The 21995-nt window shown below is 45.1% G+C and overlaps 1 protein-coding gene across 1 annotated transcript in view; it reads left to right on the top strand.

Moving 5' to 3' along the window:
• GDF11 (growth differentiation factor 11) overlaps positions 1-21995 on the top strand; it is a 783635-nt gene that overhangs the window by 686258 nt on the left and 75382 nt on the right. Inside the window, exon 2 of the mRNA XM_085600269.1 lies at positions 15338-15711. Within this exon, the coding sequence (XP_085456395.1) occupies positions 15338-15711 (374 nt within the window). The remainder of the gene's footprint in view (positions 1-15337; positions 15712-21995) is intronic.

Raw genomic sequence — 21995 nt, 5'->3', positions numbered from 1 at the left:
CCCCTCTTTCTCAGGTTCTCCTTTTCATTCTTTCTCTTGCCCAGCAGGGCTCTGCTTTGTACACTCTCAAAGGCTAATTTTCTGCTATTCCAGCTTTTCTGTGGTTGCCTGACCAGCCATCCCTCTTCAAATCCCCTATTGTAAATAGGTTTCTGAAAGGCTTACATTTGTTCCCACCTTCTCCCTTTATTATGCCCCAGTGGGACTTCAGTCTTGTCCACACTTTCCCTATATGCGCTCCCTTTGAGCCCATGCATAATTGTTCACTCAGGCTCCTTATCATCAAGACGGCCTTTCTCGTGGCTATAACATCTGTCTGGAGGGTCAGTGAGCTTCAGGCATTTTCATCCAAGCCTCTTTACCTGATCATCTGCTCAGAAAAAACTGGTGCTTCATACAAGAGCTTCCATTCAACCAAAAATGGTCAATCCCTTTCATGTAGATCAATCCATTACTCTGCCTACTTTTTTACGATCTGCCTCATCCAAGGAAGAGGACTGACTTTACCATCTGGACCCTAAAAGAGTGTTTTCATTCTTCCTTAACTGCACACAAGAGTTCCCAGTGGACGACCAACTCTTCGTAGGGGTATGTCAGAGCGAAGAAAGGATAGTCCGTACAGAGGAGGACCATCTCACGATGGATCATGCTCTGTATCAAAGTCTGCTACACATTGGCTAAGAAGCAACCCCTGAGCATTTGCATGCTCATTTCACCAGAGCTAAAGCTGCAACCACTGTTACCGCAGAGTTACAGTCCTGGACATTGACCAGGTAGCAATGTGGGCTTCCTTGCACATGTTAACCAAGCACTACTGCTTGGACAGTCAGGTCCGTAGGGATGGGTGCATTTTGCCTGTTTGGTCCTGCAGGACTTCCTCTATATGAAATTGGTCTACAGACCCACATCCGTGGAGATATTTCTTGGGTGTCCATTCGAGGGTAAGGAATCTGCGACTAGAAATCTCTGTAAGATGAACAAGTTACTTACCTGTGGTAACGCCTTATCTGGTAGATTCTCTATCTAGCTGCAGATTCCTTACCGACCCACCCGTCATCCTCCCTCGTCAAACGGTTTTCTAGGGACAAAGCTTTCCCCTTTCAGAGCCCTAGTATTTCACACCAGTGGTCGATATGCTTTGTGGCTCCTCTCTTATGGCGTGGAAAGTCTCAAAAAGCAACTGACGTCAGTGAGCTCATATAGCACCTGAGTAGGCACCGCACATGTCACTTCTGGCCGGGTGATGCCACGTGGAGCCAAACAACGCCACCTACCAGCATGCAGGCGTACTGCTCAAAAACCAAATTCTGGATCCAGTCTTCTGCCTGGGGATAATTCTAAGTTAAGAAATCTGCAGCTAGATAGAGTCTCTACCAGATAATGCGTTACCGAAAGTAAGTACCTTGTTCATTAATGCATTTAATTGTGCTCTATAGGTGCATGTAGGAGAGTTGTACCTGCTGTCACACAGACTTCAAGGTCCTCGCCTTGCCTGCTCGCCAAAAATTCCTCGGTCTGTGCTGGCAATTCTTTCAACTATCCTGAAACCTCTCCTAATGGCACAATGCAAAGCTATCCTCTAGCCCATTGTTTTCTAAAATGTGGATTCGGACCCACTAGTGGGTCACAAGCTGATTTTTGGTGGGTGATGAAAGTCCAGGTCTGTATGTAAATAATATTTAAAATGATTAGCCTTGTTTGTGGGCTGGCACAAAGGTGTTGAAAAGTGTCCCAGTTTTAAATAGAACCTTGCAATTAGTCTCAGGCAAGACTCTAGGTCAACCTTCCAGTTTTGTTGCTGCTGTTTTTTAACTTCACAAAGACATTTTAATGTGCTCACTGTACTTGTTAATAAGGAACCATATCACTTGTGCATGTGTTTCACAAACAAATTAAATATGATGTATGTTGTCTAACGGGCAGAGCTACTCACTTTGGATCTGGGGAACAGAGTTTGAGTTCCCGGCATAGCTGATCATTTTATTTTTGATTCTATGTAAATCACTTAATCTGCCTGTGGTGAACATAAAATGAATCTTACCTTGTGTAAGGTAATCTGGTGCTCATGTATACCTCGATTGCCTTTGGGTAGTACTATATCAAACTGCAATATATATACATTTAATTTTTATTTCAGAGTCCAAAATGGACCACAGGTCCTCATTTCAACCCAAAAATGGATGAGGCCTTACCCCATACAAGAAGATACTTACATATATTAAATCGCTGGTAACAATACCAAGATTTTTCAGAAGCCTTGTGATTTTAATGAGCAGATGCCACAGGCTAGCACCCCACTCTAGAATATGTTACAGCTCCAGAATCCAATGTAGTTAACCATCTGCCTCTTTTGTGGGTAGATCAATATCTTGGTCACTGTCCGATATTGAACGGCATGGTCAAGGTGGTGATGCTTACAAACATTTGCTGTTATTGCATTAAAAATCACCTCCACCTCATGCCCATTAAAGCTAAGTGGGCTGCAAAGGTTTGTTGTTCTAAAAATTCGGTTGTGCTTCTAAAAAGTTTGGAAAACAATGCTCCAGCCCAAGGAAACAGACTTCAGCGTTTCAGTGGTACTTTTAGAAGATTTGCAGACTTTCTCTGTAGATTTGGGCACTGAAGCTGATTTTGCCAAGCATAGCTGCTTTGAGGGGTTTCAACTTGTTGAGATGTCATTTTCACAAATGTTGATCGTTTCCAAATGCTAAAAGTTTGCTCTAAAATGATGAAATAGATATTTTATATCTGTCCTCTTGGTACCCTACATTGGCATTGGTCTTAAAAAGTAGTCGACTCGAAAAGGTTCTAATAAATTCTACAATATTACAATGGATGGTGGTCTTGGTCTCGGAAAGTTAAGGATTCAGAGTTTTTAGATTCCAAATTTCATGTCAATTAAAAAACAAGAATTGGCATAGCCAATAGGTCTCGCTTTTGGGACCTTATAAGTATTTAGTTATGTAGCACAATATCCTTGGTGCAACAACATTAACTGTTGCATGGTTAAACAATTTTAAGGCCTCAAAGGCGAGACCTATTGGCTATGCCAATGCGTGTTCAGTGTTGGCAAGTTGACAGTGCGCGTGCCTTTACTGCAAAGTACTTGTATGAATGAAAACACGAGTGTCCTGGCGCGAGACCGCATATTTTTGGGCGCAGCTCTCTTCCGAGAGCCCCAGAACACCAGCAGCCCGCGAGCGCAATTTAAGTACCATGCTGCCCAATGCAGCCAAAGAAAAGGGTACCACTTGCCCACCATGTGGGTACTAAAATTTTGCATGAACGGGGCGGCAGCGGGCGCCGCTAACCACTTGGCATCTGTGCCACTGCACCTGCTGCACTAGTGATAGCAACAACACTCGCTGCTGGGCATGTAAGGGAAGGACTGTGGACTCGGGTACGAGGAAGATGCAGCAACTCTTCAAACACACAGATGCTGGCCAAGAGACCTGGGATTCGGTCCATTCATACGGAAGAATTTGGCATTTTTAGCGCACTTGCAGGCTTATTAAGAAGCAATAATTGAGCTGCTGCCCTATCCTGTTATATTGAGTAAAAAAGTGGACCGGGACATAAAACTGGTGTGATCTTTTAAGGACAGAGCAGGTGCGTTAAGGATCTCTTCTACGTCAACGAGATGATTGATTTTACATGCAAGCAGAAGTGTGTGGGATGTTAGGACACAACGACACAGCAGAGGAGACTGCTGTATGTTCTCTGTATATCGTTTTTTTTAATTCCAGTTTCTAAAAACGGTATACTTAAACAGCGGATGGATAATAGAAAAGGAGGATAATAAAAAATATATATATTAAAAGGATAATGAGACAGTAACATGGCTAACAGAAAACTCGGGAAAATGGCTAAATGAATAAGGAGAACAGAAAGGGAAAGACTGGAGGAAATGTGTTGGAGACAAACAAAACAAGCATTTGCAATGCAATAGGTCTCGCAGTTATACGAGTTTGAGCTATTGGCATTATAAATGACAGTGCCTTTTATTTATGTTTTAACAAAACCAAACTTAAATAAAAAGCACTGTCATTTACAATGCCAATAGCTCAAACTCCTATAAATGCGAGACCTATTGCATTGCAAATGCTTGTTCTCTCAAGCTCTCACCATGCGGGCCAACAATCCACACAAATCAAAAAATCCCTTTTTAGTGAATAGTACAAAATCTCCCCCTCCGCCCCACCTACCTTTTGAAAAACGGAATAAGTATACTTCAATATATACTTTGAGCTACGGGTCCGAATGAGAACCAAATTACAAAGCAACCCTACACATGGAACCTACAAATCGTCAAGTAAAATAAACTTGCAAAAGGTCTACTGGTTTCAAATTCAACATGGTACGATAATAGGATGTCGATTTAACACAGCTATAATAATATTTAACACGAATAGTGACATTTACTATATAAAAAAATTACAAATATAATTTTGATCAAAGAACGCGAATGCTTAGTAACGCTAAAGGAATAATAACAACAAAGAAAGAAAACTCGCCTACCTGTCAAAGCATTTCTGATTTTTAAAAAAACACCCGAAAAACCCTTTCTGTAACAGGCCAGGACCAGGACATTTGCATCGGAACCATAAGCATTTACTCAACCAATTGGATACTGATTCTAGGACATGTGATCTGCTTGGCTGTTTAACAACTCAATGACAAGAATAGCAGCCATCTTGAAGAGGAAACCAATAAACTTCATAGATCATAAAACAACGGTTTGCTGTGTAGTGGCCGAAGAATTTAGCATTTCAAATCGGGATTTGCAGTCGGTTCAAAATGTACTCGAATACCATGTCGCACACAGTGGGGCTGCTGAATGCATGAATGCATTTTCTTACAACGAACACTTCCAGATCAGTGGTTTCTCGATCGGAGTGTGGCCATATTGAGTGGGGCACCTAAGACAACATATTTTGAACATGGGTGCAGAAACATGGACGGCAGCTGAGCTCCCTCCACACTTTGAGCGGCCCACCGTTGTTCGTAGCGTTTGTCATATAATGGTATTAAACAATGCGGCACACCTATTTTGAATCGAGAATAAGGAAATACAATGACGAAAGAAAAAAATATAACCAATCTGTCTAACCATAACGTAATTTGAGAAAAGTCTAAATTTTTTAAAGCTGTCACCTGAGATACTTTTTAGAATGCAGTGCGTTTAGCCAGGCGGTCAACAGGCAGTTATTTGTGTGGAGGAGATAGGTTGTTTTGGCTGTTAGTGTCCCGCAGAGGATGAAAGAGGAGAAGACAGAGCGGCGACGGAAGAAGCAACAGGAGCGGGATTCCTCCTCACCAACCAAGGTTTGGGTGAAGGAGGAGCCGCTTAGCCCATCCAGGTACAGCCGCCCTCGGTCCGGAAGCGGGTCGCCATCTGGTCCCACACATCAAGGTAGCCGTCAGAGGAAAAGGAGCAGGTGAGGAGTTTTCAAGATGAGTTTCCTCATTTTCAGCAGTTATGGACGAAACCCTTGGGAAAGGGGTAAGGCTACTGGATGGGAACAATCGATGCATGCTTACCAGTTTGCGGGAGACACTTTTTGTTACCAATGGCGATAGTAATTTATTGGTGAAGTAGGAGCGTTTACTTTAGTATTTCAGAGAATCAAACTTAACGATTGCGGCAATTTAACATACAAAAGTGGAGCTTCCTTGTTTAATGGACAGGTGTTGGCAGGTATGTGATACGTCAGATGAAGCTGGGCGGAGAGTACTCGTAGAGTTTCGGACACCGCTTCCGACTTTGGAGTTGGCAGACAGGTTTGAGTACCGGCGTTGGCTCAACGGCTCCATGAGCCTTAATAGAACAAGCATTCGGCCGCGCGGCCGAAAACGAAAGTAATAGCGATCGCGATCGCTTGGGTGGTGCGCGCGCAGCAGTGATTGGCGGCTGCGCACGTGCACGTTCACGTGCACTGTAGCTTTAGGCCACGGCAGCACTTTGAAAAACCCAGTTATAAAATGTCTCTTTCGAGCCTTTGGCTCGCGAGACCTAAAAATAGGTAAGGTAAGGTATAAGAAAGCACGGACATGTAATATTTAACTTAATGAGAGGAAAAACAGGCGTATAAGAAATACAGAAAAACAGAAAGTTTGTTGAGAAATAATGAAAGAGAACATGATACGCTGTAAAAATGATGGTAAAGAAAAGGGGTTAAAGGGAGTAGTAATGAAAGAGTGGAGAAAGACGAAGGAAATTCTGAGGGGGCGGGGTATTAGTATTAGAAGAAAATGAAAAAAGAAAGGAGGAAAAGAAAGTAAGAGACGGAACAATGGTAAAGAGATAATGAAAATAAGTTTGACAGACAGGGGATGGTTTAACTAGAGAGAATGAGCAAAAGGGGTGACAATTAAAAAAAATGCAGAAAAGCGAAGCACGTAGGAAGACAGGAGAAACAAATGAGAAAAAAAGGGAAATGTGATGAGAAGAGAAGGTAAAACAAGAATTGGCCGTGAAAGTGACACGGACGCGCGGCCCGTGAAAGTGATCACGATCAAGAGAAGCGGGAGTTGTGTGACGGCGGAAAGACAGATGGCGGCTGCGCGCTTGCACGCTCACGTGCACGCAAGATTTAGGCCACCAAAAGCCTGTGGCAGCACTTTGAAAACCCGTACACTAAATGTCTTGCAGGGCAGCGCATGCGCTGGCTCAGCGAGACCTAAAAACACATAGATGCTAAACTGTCGACTGACTAGCAGGATAGGAAAAACTGAAAAGCACTTCTATGTGTTTTCTTGCACACTTCAGTCTATAGAGGCGGTTCGTGTAAATCAATAAAAAAAACACCTTAAAACTTCATGTGAGTTTAAGTAAGACATCCTACCAAAGGAAAGACACAACGAACAAAGAACGTTATTTCGCCGGAAAAAACACGACGCCGACCTAAGGAAATTGGTAAACAAACAGGAGGCACAGCCCTGTGGGAATACTCGGGATTGGAGGAGAATGTGAGAGGGAGTCTTTATTGTTTAATCCAAGAGCAGAACCGACGTTTGCTTAGATAGCGCCGTGGCAAAACTAAATGTTATGCTCTCTCTCACTCGTCTTTAATTGTCTGTGTGCTAAAACTTTTGAGGGGTAAGTGAAGGCAGGAAGGTTAAGGGGACCCACGCGAAGAAAACCAAACCTAAAGAGAACACGGTAACCAGCAGCCTTCCCAAAGAGTATTTAAGCTCTTTGGCACTAGGTCGAAAGGAGAATATAGCAGGCAGTTCCTGCGCCCCTCTGAAGGACAGCGCCCTGGGCGTGGGCCTGGCTCGCCCATGACAAAGGCCGGCCCTGCACAGGAGTGTGGCACTCGGCGAGTGGCCTGAGCTCACCAGTTGGAAGAAGGTGCTGGGGGAGCCTCGTCCGTCAGTCTTTCCTATCCCAGGACCTCTTGTCAGGTTGGTTTATGTTGGGGTTGGGGAGGGGGGAAGGTTTATAAATGGACGGCATTTGTGCAGCGGGGCTGATGTCATGACCCGACTTGCTCCCCTGGAAGTCTGGTTCTGCACCTGGAGGCTGTAAAGTCCAAGAATCACACTCGTAACTGCTCAGGTCAGTTAGGGCACAATTCAACACAGATGTTAATAAGGGCACTGACCTGCACGTGTGTGTATTTAAGAGACATAATTTGTATCTGTCAGTCACACTTCAGGTCAGAGGTTGGAAGGTTCGCGCGGGGAAAGGTAAACAATCGCTGCAGGCCCTGTTTGAGCATCAACGGGGTTACACAGCCCCTGATAGCAAAGCCTCTCGATGTAAATAGTTCTCCGTGACTAAAATCGCACCTTACTCTATGAATTTCCTGCTCTGTGGTCCCGAACCCGCAGCATTACGAGGGATTATCACAATGTAATGAGGTGCTCTCTCTGCATTAGTCTAAGTGGAAATCTGTTTCAGATGCCGCTAGTTAAATCCAGAGGATAACTATAGGAATATTGAGGCCGAGTATGTAAAGTCCATAGCTGTAGATTGGAATATTGAACTATAGTGTGGTAAAATCACTGGACCATCATGGGAATACTCTACGAATAGGACGGCTGTTTATATAGCGCGCTCTTAACCCGCATTGGGTCTCAGCATTCGAGTAATGTTTAGTATAACTGGAGAAACACTAGAAAGGTGCGTTTCAAATCTAAAGCACCTCAAAAGGAAGGCTGATCTAAAAACGTCAAAGCAAAGCATTTCTAGAGTAACGCTGTCTCGTGTTGACCCTACAAATAAAGCAGTCAAAGCTAGTGCCGGAAATAGCTGCGAAAGAAAGTTTTAAGAATTCTGACTTGACTTAGGCACGAGCGTTCCTCTACTAGCCCATTTACCTGGCTGTCCCTACCTACATCACCAACCTTTCGACACCCACCACCTGCTGTTTTCCTGAGGTGGCCAGGATAGAGGAGTCAGCAAGGTGCAGGCTACCGCATCTTTACTGTACTCCCTCTTTCTATGTGCTGCACCTTGCCGAATTGCTGTCATCCGTTCCTGTTGCTGTGTTCTCCATCATCGGACGGTCGCTAATATTCTTGGACACTGATTTTTGAAAACATATATGAATAGTTTAATTTCATTTTTTTCTTATTCTTTTTGCAATAAAGATAACCAGTTAAACCCTTAAACTCAAATAATATAGGCAGCAAACTCTAAACTTTCCTCATTTAAAACAAACATAAGAACAAGGGGAAAAGGTGGACAGATATATCGGCAGGGCTCTAAGTAGGATGAAAAATGTTGGAGGAGAGCTAAAAGGGTGGGGTCTGAATGACTAAAGGCGTGGATTAAGCTTAAACACTAAAATATCCATAGAGTGCCACCCTACCCACACATTTGCGTAGAATAACAGCTGCAGCTGGCATACATGCATGGTCATTGCTCTGTGCGCTTTGCAGAGAGGTCAAGGATTGCATGACCACGTATTTTGAACACCTTTTTTTCCAATTGACAGGCACTGGGAGAAACTCGTATTACCGTAACGTTTTGTTTTACACAGATCCTTCAGAAATCAATCAGTGTTTTTGCATGAAAAGTTAAGGACATGAATACAGGGTCTGAAAGGGACCTGTTTCAATATCCATTTTAAATGCTATCGGGTTTGAGTCTAAAATGGACCCGGCCCACTTAAAAGCCCTGTAGATAGGTTGTATAGCTTTTCAGAGAGAAACAATGGTTGCCCCTGCTGGTAGCAGGAGGTTTCTGCGATAGAGGATAACCAATATTTAATTTTGAACCTTGAATAATGCATTCTTGTTTTAAAAATGCAGTCTGCCTCCTTAAAGAAAAGGTAAAAGACACACAGTTGATGGACGGAATGCAGCACAAATCAAAACATTCACCTCCAGTCAAGAGATCTGGGTTAAATCCATCATTCTTTTGCTCACCATGCCACCCCAGTTTTGACCTGGCCATATGCACATCAGTCTTAACCCTGTGCCTCATGGGAACAGTTCAGCCCGAACTACCAAGCCAGGTCCTCCCTGAACCGGAATCAAGCAACCTAGGACCGGTTGCGGGGTTCCCCACTCTTCAGCCAGGATAGCTTGAATCCTGTGGCACAGTGAGCCCGGGACCCACGTCTCGGTATACCCTGTACACTTAGGGCGAGAAAGCAAAAGACACACAGTTGATGGATGGAATGCAGAACAAATCAAAACATTCACCCCCAGTCAAGAGATTTGGGTTAAATCCATCATTCTTTTGCTCACCATGCCACCCCAGTTTAGACCTGGTCATATTCAAATCAGTCTTCATCCTGTGCCTCATGGGAACAGTCCAGCCCAAACTGCCAAACCAGGTCCTCCCTGGACCGGAAAGAAAGCATCCTTGGACCAATTCCGGGGTTTTAAAGAAAAGGGAGCTATGTTTAAAAAAAAAAGTAGACTTTTTTTTAAAAGTATGTTTAAGAGTTATCATTGGTCCCCTGGATCACTGCCTGCACACAAATACACTTTTTCCAACATTCACAAAGGGAAAGGAGTCCCAGGGGATCAAGTCCCCTTTTCAAATGAGTTGCCTAATTCTTTCAGGCGTCTGTAACTATGCAATGTTCAGAATTGCCATCACAAACCATTGATACATTGCATACCGAATCACACAATAGAAGGGGGGCCCTAAAGACGTTCAATAGAAATTGTGATCTTTTCTTTTATAGAACTGTGTCCCCTTGGTTTGGGTTGGATGCTTACTCATCAGTAAATGCTGAATTTGACAAAAGTGGGCCTGGAAATTGAGGGGTTTTTGGGACTCTAGTGCAGAAATTATCTGTTTCCACTCTAGAATTTTGTATGTTTTTTTGAGGGATGGTCCTGCCTGTACTCTTACTTAACCAGAGTGATTTCTTTGAAAGTGATGGAATCTTATAAACAATAAAACCGTATGAAATAAAAGTATGAGTACAGTCTAAGAAATAGCAACAGCAGGTGTTGCTGAGTTTGTGTATTGGGAAGTTTCTAAAGGGTAGTGATGAATACTCCGAGTTGTTTGGTTGATATTAGGAGTCCATGAAAGGGGCCTGTATTCCCTACAATCAGGTAGTTGTGACATGAAAACAATAGAATTCAGCTTCAGAGCGAGCCTTAGACCTGGGGATTTTACAATTGGTGGCAGGATTTTCTAAGTTTTATGTTTCCTTCTATAAAGAATAAAATGTAGAATACTGATTCTTGTGCTTTTAGCTCAGAACTGCTTCAAGTCTTAGGTGTTGTGGGAGAAGACTGAGCCTTCAGCATTTGGGGTCTTATTTATGGGGACAGGGTTCTCCGTTGCAAATGTGATGGAGTTTCCGTTCCGCCAAACCCTCAATACACCCAACATCATTTATAGACTGGCAGAACTTGCTATTCCGTTGATGGAGCCCATGTTGGCTTCATTTATGGAATACTTCCTCTGAATGCCCGCTAGAGTAAGGAAGGGCATTTCATTATCCACCATATTTTGGGCAATCAGTGTAATGTCTTTTGTTTCCTATCCCTTACTGCCAGGTAAAACCTACGATGAGGGACAGAAAACAAAAATCCTACCCCTCCCCCCACATCATGGTGGAGAACGCTGAAGGAATGAAGCTCTTTCGTTTTTTGTTATTCAGAAACAGAATCCCCTTTGGGGAGATTGTTTTTGAAAAACAAAAACATTTGAAAAGTTTGATATACGTTCATCAAACAAAACGGCGACTGTACAATAACATTTTTGTACATTGAACGGAACTGCCACCACAGTGTTTCCTTTGTTGAAAGTAACCGCTGTCATGGTGGTTCCTTTCAATGTACAGAGCTGTCCATTGGGCCAGTGGGCAACTCTAAATTTGGTGGTGTGAGTCCTCTCGGGATAGCTGAGGTAATGTCTTTGTAGGCATGCAAAGGTTTGTGCAGCATAAAGACATTGTAGAATTGTAATTCAGCAGCGAGTGAAAGGTCGTCCGTACATCTATTATGAGGCTGTGGCATTATACCCATTATATTATCCTAGGTGCGTGTTTCTGCGACTTGTAAAATGTCTTACTTAAAAGCACGGCCTAGATGGCATTGCGCTGCAAGAACTGATACCATTTTGTGTACCTATCTTAGTGAGAGGCAGTTTTGGTGGATGTCAACTTCAAAAATTTTGACATTGAGACAAAATTCCTGGTAAAGTGACCTTTTGCAGGGATGTTTTTCCATCAAATATTTACATTACAAAGAATAACCTTAACAATTGTGCCCACCTATATTGGGAAGAAGCCGTGGTAGATAATGCCGGAGCTTTACAATGGCCTTACATGTCCACAATTAGAGCATACTCAGTAGTGTGCAAGATCTCCAAACTTGTGCTCCCGTCCCAAGCTGCCACTTCAACAAGCATTGGCATAGCCAATAGGTCGCACTTTTGGGACTGAGGGCACACAGAGAGGGTGAGGCTGGCCTGGGGAACTGAGGACCTTGCCGTTCTGAGGGTCAGGTCGGAGTGCGTCTGAGGGCCAGCACATAAAGGGGAGGAGACCGTCGAGGGAAGGGAGGAAAGATGCATAACTGAGAGCAAGAAGAAGGGAGGTTACCCGAGGATTGAGGGACCAATTAGAAATAGCTGGCGAAGCTCTAAATGATATGGAGCTGCGAACATCCACCTGACTCAAAAGGAAGCCTGAGGGCCCGGCAAGGGGAAGGTCGGGTGAGGGAGTCGTCAGAGAGTTGAAAATGACTCCAGAACTCCAGAGCAGAGTGTAATAAAAGGGCAGTAGCTACATTTGGTAGCATCAATGTTCTAGGTCAGAATCCACCCAAGTATCTGGTCTTGATTCAGCGACCAGAACACGACCCTCGGTGAGGCGGGAGACCTCAGAAACAGAGCAGAAGCACGACCCTCAGTGAGGCGGGTGACCTCAGAGACCGCGCAGAAGCACGACCCTCGGTGAGGCGTGAGACCTCAGAGACGGAGCAGAAGCCGGGTCCTCCGGGAGCTGTAAGCAGCACAGCATGGTTCTGTCTCACTCCCCAACGCTGCTAGGGGCGGGCTTTGCCCTGACTTTCAGAGTCCTCGGCTGGCTCCTCCATGTTCTTCCGGTGCCCAGGTTGGAGGAGAAAGACTGGACACGGACTTGGCGGTAGAGGAACCTCAGTGTGTCCATGGTGCACTCGGTGGTGACCGGTCTCGGATCGGTGGTGTGGTGAGTCTGTTGTATTGGCATTTATATAGCGCTTTCTACGCCCGGCGAGGCACTGAAGCGGTTTGTAAACAGGCAGCACGAATAATAACTGGATCAGAACTCAACAGATAGGAGGAGCTCAGAGGTTATATGTTGGAAGAGGGAACAGTGAAAACTCCGGAGGGCCTTTTATATCGAGTACAAGAAGTCCAGACACGGTTTCCCCATGGTGAGAAAAATACAGAGGAAGAGTGGGAGCTTGCTGTGCTGTGTAGTCGTATACTTGTAGATCTTGCACTATACTGTACTGAGTGCGCCTGGAGGTAGAGGAGAGGCGTTGCTGCCATTGCACGGCGGAGCACTCCTACTGAGTACAGTCCACAAGTCCTAAACAAATGGTGCGCGACGCTCATGGTGCGCGCCGTGCTAATTAAAAACAGATGGTCGAACAGATGGCGCCCCTGCTCGTAACCGCAAGCCATAGGCCGTTGGCTGATACATTCCCTGGGAAAGGTGAGACATGCACCCGTCTTTGCCCAATTGCATTCTGTCTTTGCACGCAAAGCCCAATAGGAAAAATGTTTCGAAAAAAAACACACGTGTCCTGAGTGCTTCCAAGAGGTCGTTTTACCAAGGGCAGCGCATGTGCGCTGCGCTAGGCTCGACCTAAAAATGGAAGCAGTCTTTCTCTGTTCAAGTAGTTGACGTGCTCATTTTGGAAGTTTATCACATAACGGGTTACCCTGGCACACTGTCCCAGCTTGCGCCCATGCACACCCCCATTTGGGGCACCCAGTGCAACCCACAGCAGAAATATATTTGCTCTCTGCAGTGCAATTGCCTTCAGTTAACAATGGCACTGCCGTAACACAGCCCACGATATATTACAAAAAAACATCCTTTCTCTTTTCATTTGGTACTGAAATGTTTATGATAGTTTACCTTTTAATCAACAGTTAAAACTCTAGTTTCAGTGGCATAAAACTAGTGCATTCAGAATTGGGGGGGGGGGGGGCTGGATCGATAAGTGCTACAAGAGGAAAACGAACAAACGTAATGTACTGGTTCTCTCCCTCGCCGCTGCGCTATGTGGAGTTCCGCAAGCTTTGGAGTGCGATACGTCGCGCTGCTCACACTGATTTTTAGCGCCAGGTATTTTGTCCAGTGCTGTAAAATCAGTGCAAATTGCATGACACACAAGAGGGTACTGCTTCTTTCTGCCGCTCGAGTACATGCTCTACTCAAGAGGCAGCTTCCTCAATGAGAGCGGAAGGTTTCTCAACGTGAGCAGTAGCGGCCAGCTGTGACCACCCATGTTGAGAAATCTCGCCGGGAGGTGGTCTGGAGTAATATTTTCTTTGATTGCGTTCGACAACTTAATGTTGCCGCAGGAGAGAAAAAACTCCGCTTACGGAGGTTTTCAGGGTTTTTCCCGCTCTGCGTACAGCACAGAGTTCCGAAAAACTCCGCTTAACCTTAAGTTGGCAAGCGTGAGCAAGGAAATCTTACTCCAGAACACCTCCTGGCGAGATTTTTTAACACAGGTGGTTGCAACTAGTCGCTACTGCTTGCTTTGAAAAACGTTCTGGAAGGTGGTCTGGAGTAAGATTTTCCTCACTTGCATTCCCCAACTTCACGTTGGTGAGCCGCAGAAGAGGAAAAACTCTGCTACGTAGAGTTTATCAGAACTCGGCGCTCAATGTGGAGCGCAGAGTGAGGAACACTCTACAAACTGCGTGAGCGGAGCGCAATTTCATGCCCAGGCCTAATTATAATGGAAAAACATTTCAGATGACATCTGTATCTTTTCTCCTTTAAAAGACACAAATATTGTACCTATGTCTGAATAATATGGCTTATCTAACCACATACCACGGCCCTAAAAGACAGTATATTTAATTTGTGTGAGAATATTTGAACATAGTTGATGTATCAGGTACGCAGACAGTTGAACATTTGGGTGAATCTAAGTACATGCAAACCAACCAAGCTAGATTGACAAAGACTGGGTCTTTCTAAACAGCCAGGGATTGGACATGCAAAATTATAGTTTATGTCTTATTATATGATGTGTCCCTTTTACTGTCTGGGGTGACCAATTCCATATTTTAGCTGCTCCATCGCTTACCATTATATGATTGAGCTAGAGTAGGAAAATATGAGCCACTTGTTATCATAAGTGCTGCATGACTGTTTGATTGCACTGCACTAAACTATGGACCACAGGGCTGTTTTCTAAACATTAAATGCATTAAATAAAGAAGATGAGGTGATAGTATACAGTTGAAATGTATACGTCAAACTGCTAGTGATGGGGCACCAAATAAGAATACTGCACTGAATGCCCATATTTTAAAACAAACTCAAAAGCAGATTTCAGATTCTCCCATGAGATCAATAAGTACCATCGAGCAGGCAATTTAAAGGTCCCAAGGTTTCAAAGAATCTGTTATTATAGTAGGTAACCTGTTATTTTTCTTTTGAGAAGTAGCACCTCATCTGAGATTTCCAAATCTGCAATGAAGGAATAGCTCTGGTTGCGAAAGTATAGTGCTGAATATTGGTTGCAGTACACAAAAACATTGCAGAATAATGTTTTGGATTGATTCTGGTGTATTTTTCTTATTACATGAGTAATGGCAATAACAGGCAGCTGTTTTTCTTTAACTGGTGGATATTTGTTCAATAATCACTCAAAATATTCCCCTTCCTTCTTTCAACAGCGGATCAAGTTGTCCGAATTGAGGGGAGTCCACACTGCTGCTTCTTTAACTTCAGCCCTAAGATCATGTTCACTAAAGTGCTTAAAGCCCAACTGTGGGTCTACCTACGCCCCATCCAGCATACATCCACTGTCTACCTGCAGATCCTGCGCCTCAAGCCTGTGACTGAGGAGGGTAGCCGACATATTCGCATACGCTCACTCAAGATTGACCTGAACTCTCGGATTGGCCACTGGCAAAGCATTGACTTCAAGCACGTACTGCAGAACTGGTTCAAGCAACCGCACAACAACTGGGGCATCGAGATTAATGCATTTGACCCCAATGGCAATGACCTAGCTGTTACCTCGCTTGGTCCAGGCGCTGAAGGACTGGTATGTAAGCTCAAGATTGTGAAGCTGGTGACTACATTGAAGGAATATGGCCAAAAGGAGGCACCTCCACCTCTCTTGAAGTTTGTTTGTATGTTCTTATTGTCATTGAGAGTCACATGTCCCTGAGGGGTGTTATACTTTTTAAAGACCTGTATATACTGACACCAACAGAAGTCCTTGAAGTGCGTATTCTTAGGCAGCCTTCTGCTAACTAGGGTAGTATTAGCACTATAGCATCATATGGTCCTGCTCATCCTACTGAACTTTCCAGAACCCTCACACACCATTGTCCACAGCATTCAGTTTAGAATGTGACAGTAGTGAATTCTTATCATGACCACTGCCTGAAAATGATTCACTTTTCTTAAAACATCACCCTTAACTAGTCCGTGCAGGTATCCCTGTTGGCCTCTGGATGACAGCAAATGTTCTGTCACACAGCATCCCACAGGGCTCTATACTTTCTTCAGACCTATTCAGTATATACTTGCAAATCAAAAGATCCCTGTATAACAGCGGATTTGTTGTCATACAGTTGGTCACAAGGCATGGCAACATCACACAATTCTACCTTTCTGTCAAAACAAAGTGGACATACATTGGATAAAGACATTCCAATGGCATGGAAACATGTTATGTTATGCAGATTTGAAAGCAGCACAATCACCTGCGAGGGTATCCTGGCGCTGAGCAGGTGCGAGTCTGAGCACAATTAGGGCCTTGTGAGACTACTTAAAAAGCTAGGCTTCTGCTTCTTGTGGAATTCAAGAGGTGAGAAGGCTCTTATCTGTAGCAGCAGGTCGTTCCATGCTTTAAGAGTGATGTAGGGAGAAGGCTCGACTGCGAGATCTGGTTTTCCGTATGCTTGAGCTTTGTACCAGTTGGAGTCTGAATGAGCGGAGCTGCCTGGAAGGTTTGTGAGAGCAGATGCGTTTGTTGAGGTATGCTGGGTCGGTGGTATGTAGTGCCTTGAAAGTGTGGGAGAGGTGTTTGAATTGTGCTCATTTGTGAATGGGGAGCTCGTGGAGCTCCTTCATGTTCGGTGTGGTGTGATGTAAGTGTGTCATGAGAGTTGATTCTGGCTACTGAGTCCTGAATGGGCAGCCTTCTGGTGAGTTTGTTGTTGATCCCGGCATAGAGGATCTTCCCATAGTCCAGCGTGCTTATGACCAGGGCGTGCGGGATGGTTTCCGGGTGCCATTTGGGAGAGATTTTAAAATCTTTCTCAGCATCTTCAGGGTATGGAAGCATGAGGCGATAACAGCATTGACTTGGGCGGTCATGTTGAGTTTGTTGTTTTGATGATCTGGAAGTTCTTGGTGTGGGTGTCTATCCTAGCTCTGTTGGCCACCAGGTGGAGTCCCTTGATGAAGTGCTTTTCCCAAATATCATGGTTTCAGTCTTGTTGGTTTTCATCTTTAGATAGATGGTCTTCATCCAGTGGTCAATTTCAGTCATGCAGGCATTGAACTTTATCTGGGTACTGGGTGTCTTGACCATGAGGTAGAGAATGAGTTGTGTGCCATCGGCATAGGAGAGGGCATTGATTTTGCGAGAACAAATGATGCTGACTAGAAGGAACATGTATGCGTTGAAGATGGTCGGAATAAGGGAGGATCCTCGGGGAACCCCGCAGAGGAGGTCATGGGTGACTGAGGTGTACAGTGCCGGGCTGACTGACAGGGTCTTCCAGTCAGGAAGGAACAGATCCATCGGAGTGCGTGTCCTTGGATTCCGATGTCACATAGGCATTGGATGAGGATGGGGTGGGAGACTGTGTAAAATCTTGCAGAGAGGTCAAGGAAGATAATGGCCACTGTGTCTCCTCAGCCCAAAGACATGCAGATATCATCCGTGGCAGCAGTGAGGGCAGCGTCTGTGCTGTGGTTGGATTTGAAACCGGACTCAGCGGTGTTGAGGAGTTGGTGGTCGATTAGGTATTTGGTGAGGTGTCTGCTGAGGATTTTCTCTAAGATCTTTGCTGGGAATGGTAGCAGGGAGATAGTCTGTAGTTGATGAGCTTTGAGGATTTTGCAGAGGGTTACTTCAGCAATGGGAGGGCGGTTGAATGTATCCAAATATCTGGAGAAGGTTGTGGCGCTGACGGGTTGCAGTCCTCTGTAGTAGATTTGATAGAGGAAGAAGTCCGATGGGGTCTCTGAGTAGATGAACTTCATGGTGGTGGCGGTTTCTTCTGGGGTGATGCGCTATGTGGTTAGCACTGTTTTTTGGATACGATTGGGAGGCTTTTGGCGAGGTCTTTCGGGTTCGGTTGCAGGCTGAAGTTGATGTAAATGGCGGTTATTTTGTTGTTAAAGAATTGAAAGAGATTGTTGCAGAGGTCCTGCGAGAAGGTGATCGAGTTGAGGCAGTCGATGGTGAGGTGAAATCTTTCACTATGGCGAAGTTTTCTTTGCTTCAGTTGGCGCTGGCATCCATGCGATCGGCCAGAGCGGCGCGTTGATATAATCCAGATCATTTGATGGTAGCGTTTTAGGGCGGATTGAACATGCTCCTGTCTGGAATTTCCTGGCTCATTCTCTATTTATGCACCAGTTGTTTGCAGTGATGTTTTAAAAGTCTAAGTTCTTCCATGTACCAACTGGCCTGGGGTCAGGATCTTGTATTGCTGTGTACGAGGGGGGACAGGGGGCCCCTCCTTCACACTGGACTGGGCTTCTCTGTAAAACTGCCTCAACAGTCTTTCTGCCAACCCACCCACTGAGAAAGACTCACCCTGAGGTGAGGTTGGTTGGGGGAGGGTGTTTACCTCCAGTCTGGAGCAGAATGCCCACTAGGCCACCAAAGGATTTTTTTTATAACAAAGGGGTTAGCTTGGCCTATCAAGGTATTGGACAGTGCACCCACTCCATAACAGGCGCAAAATTGTGCTACCTCCCTTAGAAGCAAATTCGGGATTCCCCCTCAATGGGACTCCTTCTCAGGCCCCCAGAGCGGGCAGAAAGCTCACTAGGCACCAGAGACCTTTTTTAATAAAAAAGGAGGAGCGGCCTGCCCAGGCATCAGGCTATGCCCCTACCCCATAATGGACCCATCAGTCTTTCTGGTCCCTGGGGAGTGGCAGGGAGCCCACTAGACAGGAAACCTTATAAAAAAAGGGATGCAACCTAGATATCAGGCTGTGCCCCCACCCCAACACAGACTCATAGACCAGTGTGTGTCACAAAGTCATTTAAAGTTTCCATCACTCTTGGACCTGATTATCATTGTTGCCCGAGGTATAAAAGCAAATCATCTGCATATCAGGAGACTCGCTCCTCTAGCCTCTGTGCCCAATGGAATCCCTTGACACCTCAGTTTGTTCTGATATTTTCTACCAAGGACTCTATGGCAAGTGAAAATAATAGGGGTAGCAGGATTCAACCCTAATGTGAGCTGCATCCCACACGGAATGCATTCGATAATGTATTATTTTCGCAGACTGTCATTTTGGGCTGTTATGTAGCAGTCTAGTGTATGCCAGGACCCACTTTCTGCCATGTGAGAAACACAGAAAGTTACTACCAACTCAGATTATCAATAGCCTTTTCAAAGACTTATCAGAAGGACCACCAGCAGTGTAGAGGAGTCCTCCTAGCGTTAAGATATTGTTAAGCAATGTATGTTATGCGGTGTGGTCTTTATGTAGCAGCCAGTAGTTGATTCGTTAGGATCTTCAACAGAATTTTAGCATCAACATTTATTAGTGACATTGGTCCATAGGAGTTAAAACAGGCTGCCAATTACCCAGCCTTTTGCATGGTGTTTATGATTGCCTCCCTCAAGTCACACAGAGTCACAAAACAATGGGGGTAAACCAGGCACATCACTGTACCTGGGTAAAGTACAGTACAAAAAGGGAGTGGTCCCAGTGAGAACAAACTATAACATCGACATCCCCTTTAAAAAAATTACAATCAATATGTTTTCATGTTAAACATAGTTATTAATGTCGAACATGTATTATTCATGTTCAAAAACAGCACATTTGTCTATAAAATTGTGACGAGGTGCCCCAAGAAGGAAGGGAGGGAAAGGTGCAGCAATGTGCGAAAGGGAAGGTTGGTGAGAGAGGGAGGGTAGTGAGCAGTTTGTAAATCCAAATTATAAATGACCTATCCAGCCTTATCCAAGGCTAACCTATTTACAAAACCATAATATTTGGAAGGATACAGTGAATCTATCACTGTCATCAATCTAAGGCAAACAAAAATAAAGCCGTCAACATTTCTACCCTAGCGTTGTGTGTAGAAAATTCTGGTCTTTACAATAAGGTCTTCATCAGGACCGTGGGGGGCACCTAAGGGTAATTGAAAGTGACCTTTAGTATTTCAGGTGATGGAACCAAAAATGAAAGCAAAATTAATAGAATGGGCATAGAAATTACCCTAAATCCACCAGTGCATGCGGTGGAGCAGCAGACAATGATTGGCCCTCGGACTCCAGGGTCAGAGAGGGATCAATTCTTGTGAAATGCTGAAAAAAATGAATATTAAGGTATCAGCACAAGAGAGGTATGGGGCGCATGAAGAAAAACAAATTGTCATGGATAACGTCCCCAGTGACAGCGAAACATCACTTACTTAATAGGTTAAATAATTACGTTATTCTGTCGAGCGTTGGGCAGAATTAATCAAGATGCTCCTTACAGATCTGACAACAAAAACTATTGGAAAGTAATTAGCTTCCCCACCAAATCAGGGTGTTGACTGATATCTATCTCAACTATTGTATGCAGGAGCAAGGAGACGGTGTGTTGCGCGGTTTTTGCACCTCCCCGGTCCACCGCAGCCATTAGCGGGCTGATTGTTGTGGAGGGAGTACTGCATTGACTCAGCTGGCGTAATTCCACTTCCGGTTGCCGTTTCCCTGCTGCCATTTTGTCAGGGGAGGCGGTCTAGTCTTCCACCCCCTTTGTTCTTGGGTACACTACTTAGGCTGCCCATGGCGCGGGAGCGCCAAAGGCAAGCCCGTCTGCGCCTGGGCGTCACCAGACGCCAGAGATGCTGGCGGTTTTAAGTCTGGTGTGCCAATTTATACCAGAGAAGTTCTGATGTCCATCGGCCGGCGGGTAAGCCCATGCAGACAGCTCTTGGTGGATGCTGTGGAAGGGCCTTTCTGTTGTCTTAACTGTGGCTATGACTCCCGTCCTGCACTGCCCCCCTGTCGTCCCCTGTCTCCACCCAGGCCCTCTATGAAAATTCTATACCTCAATGGCCGCTCTCTGGCTAAGCATTACATGGAGATCTACGACTTAATAGAGGATGAATCACCTGATGTGTTCTTCCTAACCGAATCCTGGTTGACTGGTGTCATGGTGGCTGAACTGGGCTTAGCACTCCCCCCGGGTTTCAGTATCTTGACTGTAAACAGGGAGTCTAGAGGTGGGGGCATAGCTGTCATCTTTAAGTCCTGTCACTGCTGCTCATTTGTCAAGGAGGATGTGGCCGGGTGTGAATGCGCTCGTTTTGTAATTTCCTTTAGCGCCCACTCTACTATGACAGGATTGTTAGTCTACCGCCCCACGGGCCGGTCTCGGAATTCAAATCAGCTATCATTGAGGCCGCGGGTTCCCTGATGCTGACGGCCACTAACTTTAGTATCATTGGTGATTTAAATCTACACTTTGACCGTCCCTCTGATCCTGAAATCAGCAGCTTGCTTGCTGACTTCGCCGTTTGCCAATTAAGACAGCTTGTGGTGGGCCCTACCCATATTGCTGGGCACTTGCTTGACCCTGTTTATTCTAACATCCCTTCTCTTCTGGTCAAGACACCCAGTCCGGTGTGTTGGTCCAACCATTTTTTGGTCTCCATCTCCTTCCCGTTATCAGAGCCAGTGCCCAGAGCCGATCCTAAGGCCTCCTTCAGACGATGCTGGCATAAACTTAAACTGGGGGACCTGCATGCCATCTTGGCATCCTGTCCCCCTATCCCAGCCACTGATCCGGATCTGGCGTACAAATCACTCTGCGACTGGATCCTACATGCCCTAGACACTCTCATTCCTGCTAAATGGTCCAAGGGTCGCTGCTTGAATTCCAGTCCTTGGTTTAACGATTCTCTGGCCGCCCTGCGCAGTACCTGTAAAAAAGTAGAACGGGCCTGGAGAAGGGACTACGACCCTGGGGCTAAGAAGTCGTACCAGGATGCGATCAAGTGCTATCACAAGGCCATACATCTGGCACGAGTGGCTTACTTCACTAATGAGATCAAGTCTAGTAAGAACCCTGCCAAAAGTATCTTCATAATACTTAACGTGCTTGATGCAGCGCAAAGGGGCAA

The sequence above is a fragment of the Triturus cristatus genome, chromosome 4_2 (assembly GCF_964204655.1).
Source record: "Triturus cristatus chromosome 4_2, aTriCri1.1, whole genome shotgun sequence".
NCBI classification, from domain to species: domain Eukaryota; kingdom Metazoa; phylum Chordata; class Amphibia; order Caudata; family Salamandridae; genus Triturus; species Triturus cristatus.
Note: the sequence above shows the minus strand (reverse complement) of the source record. Positions and strands in the feature narration are given on the sequence as shown.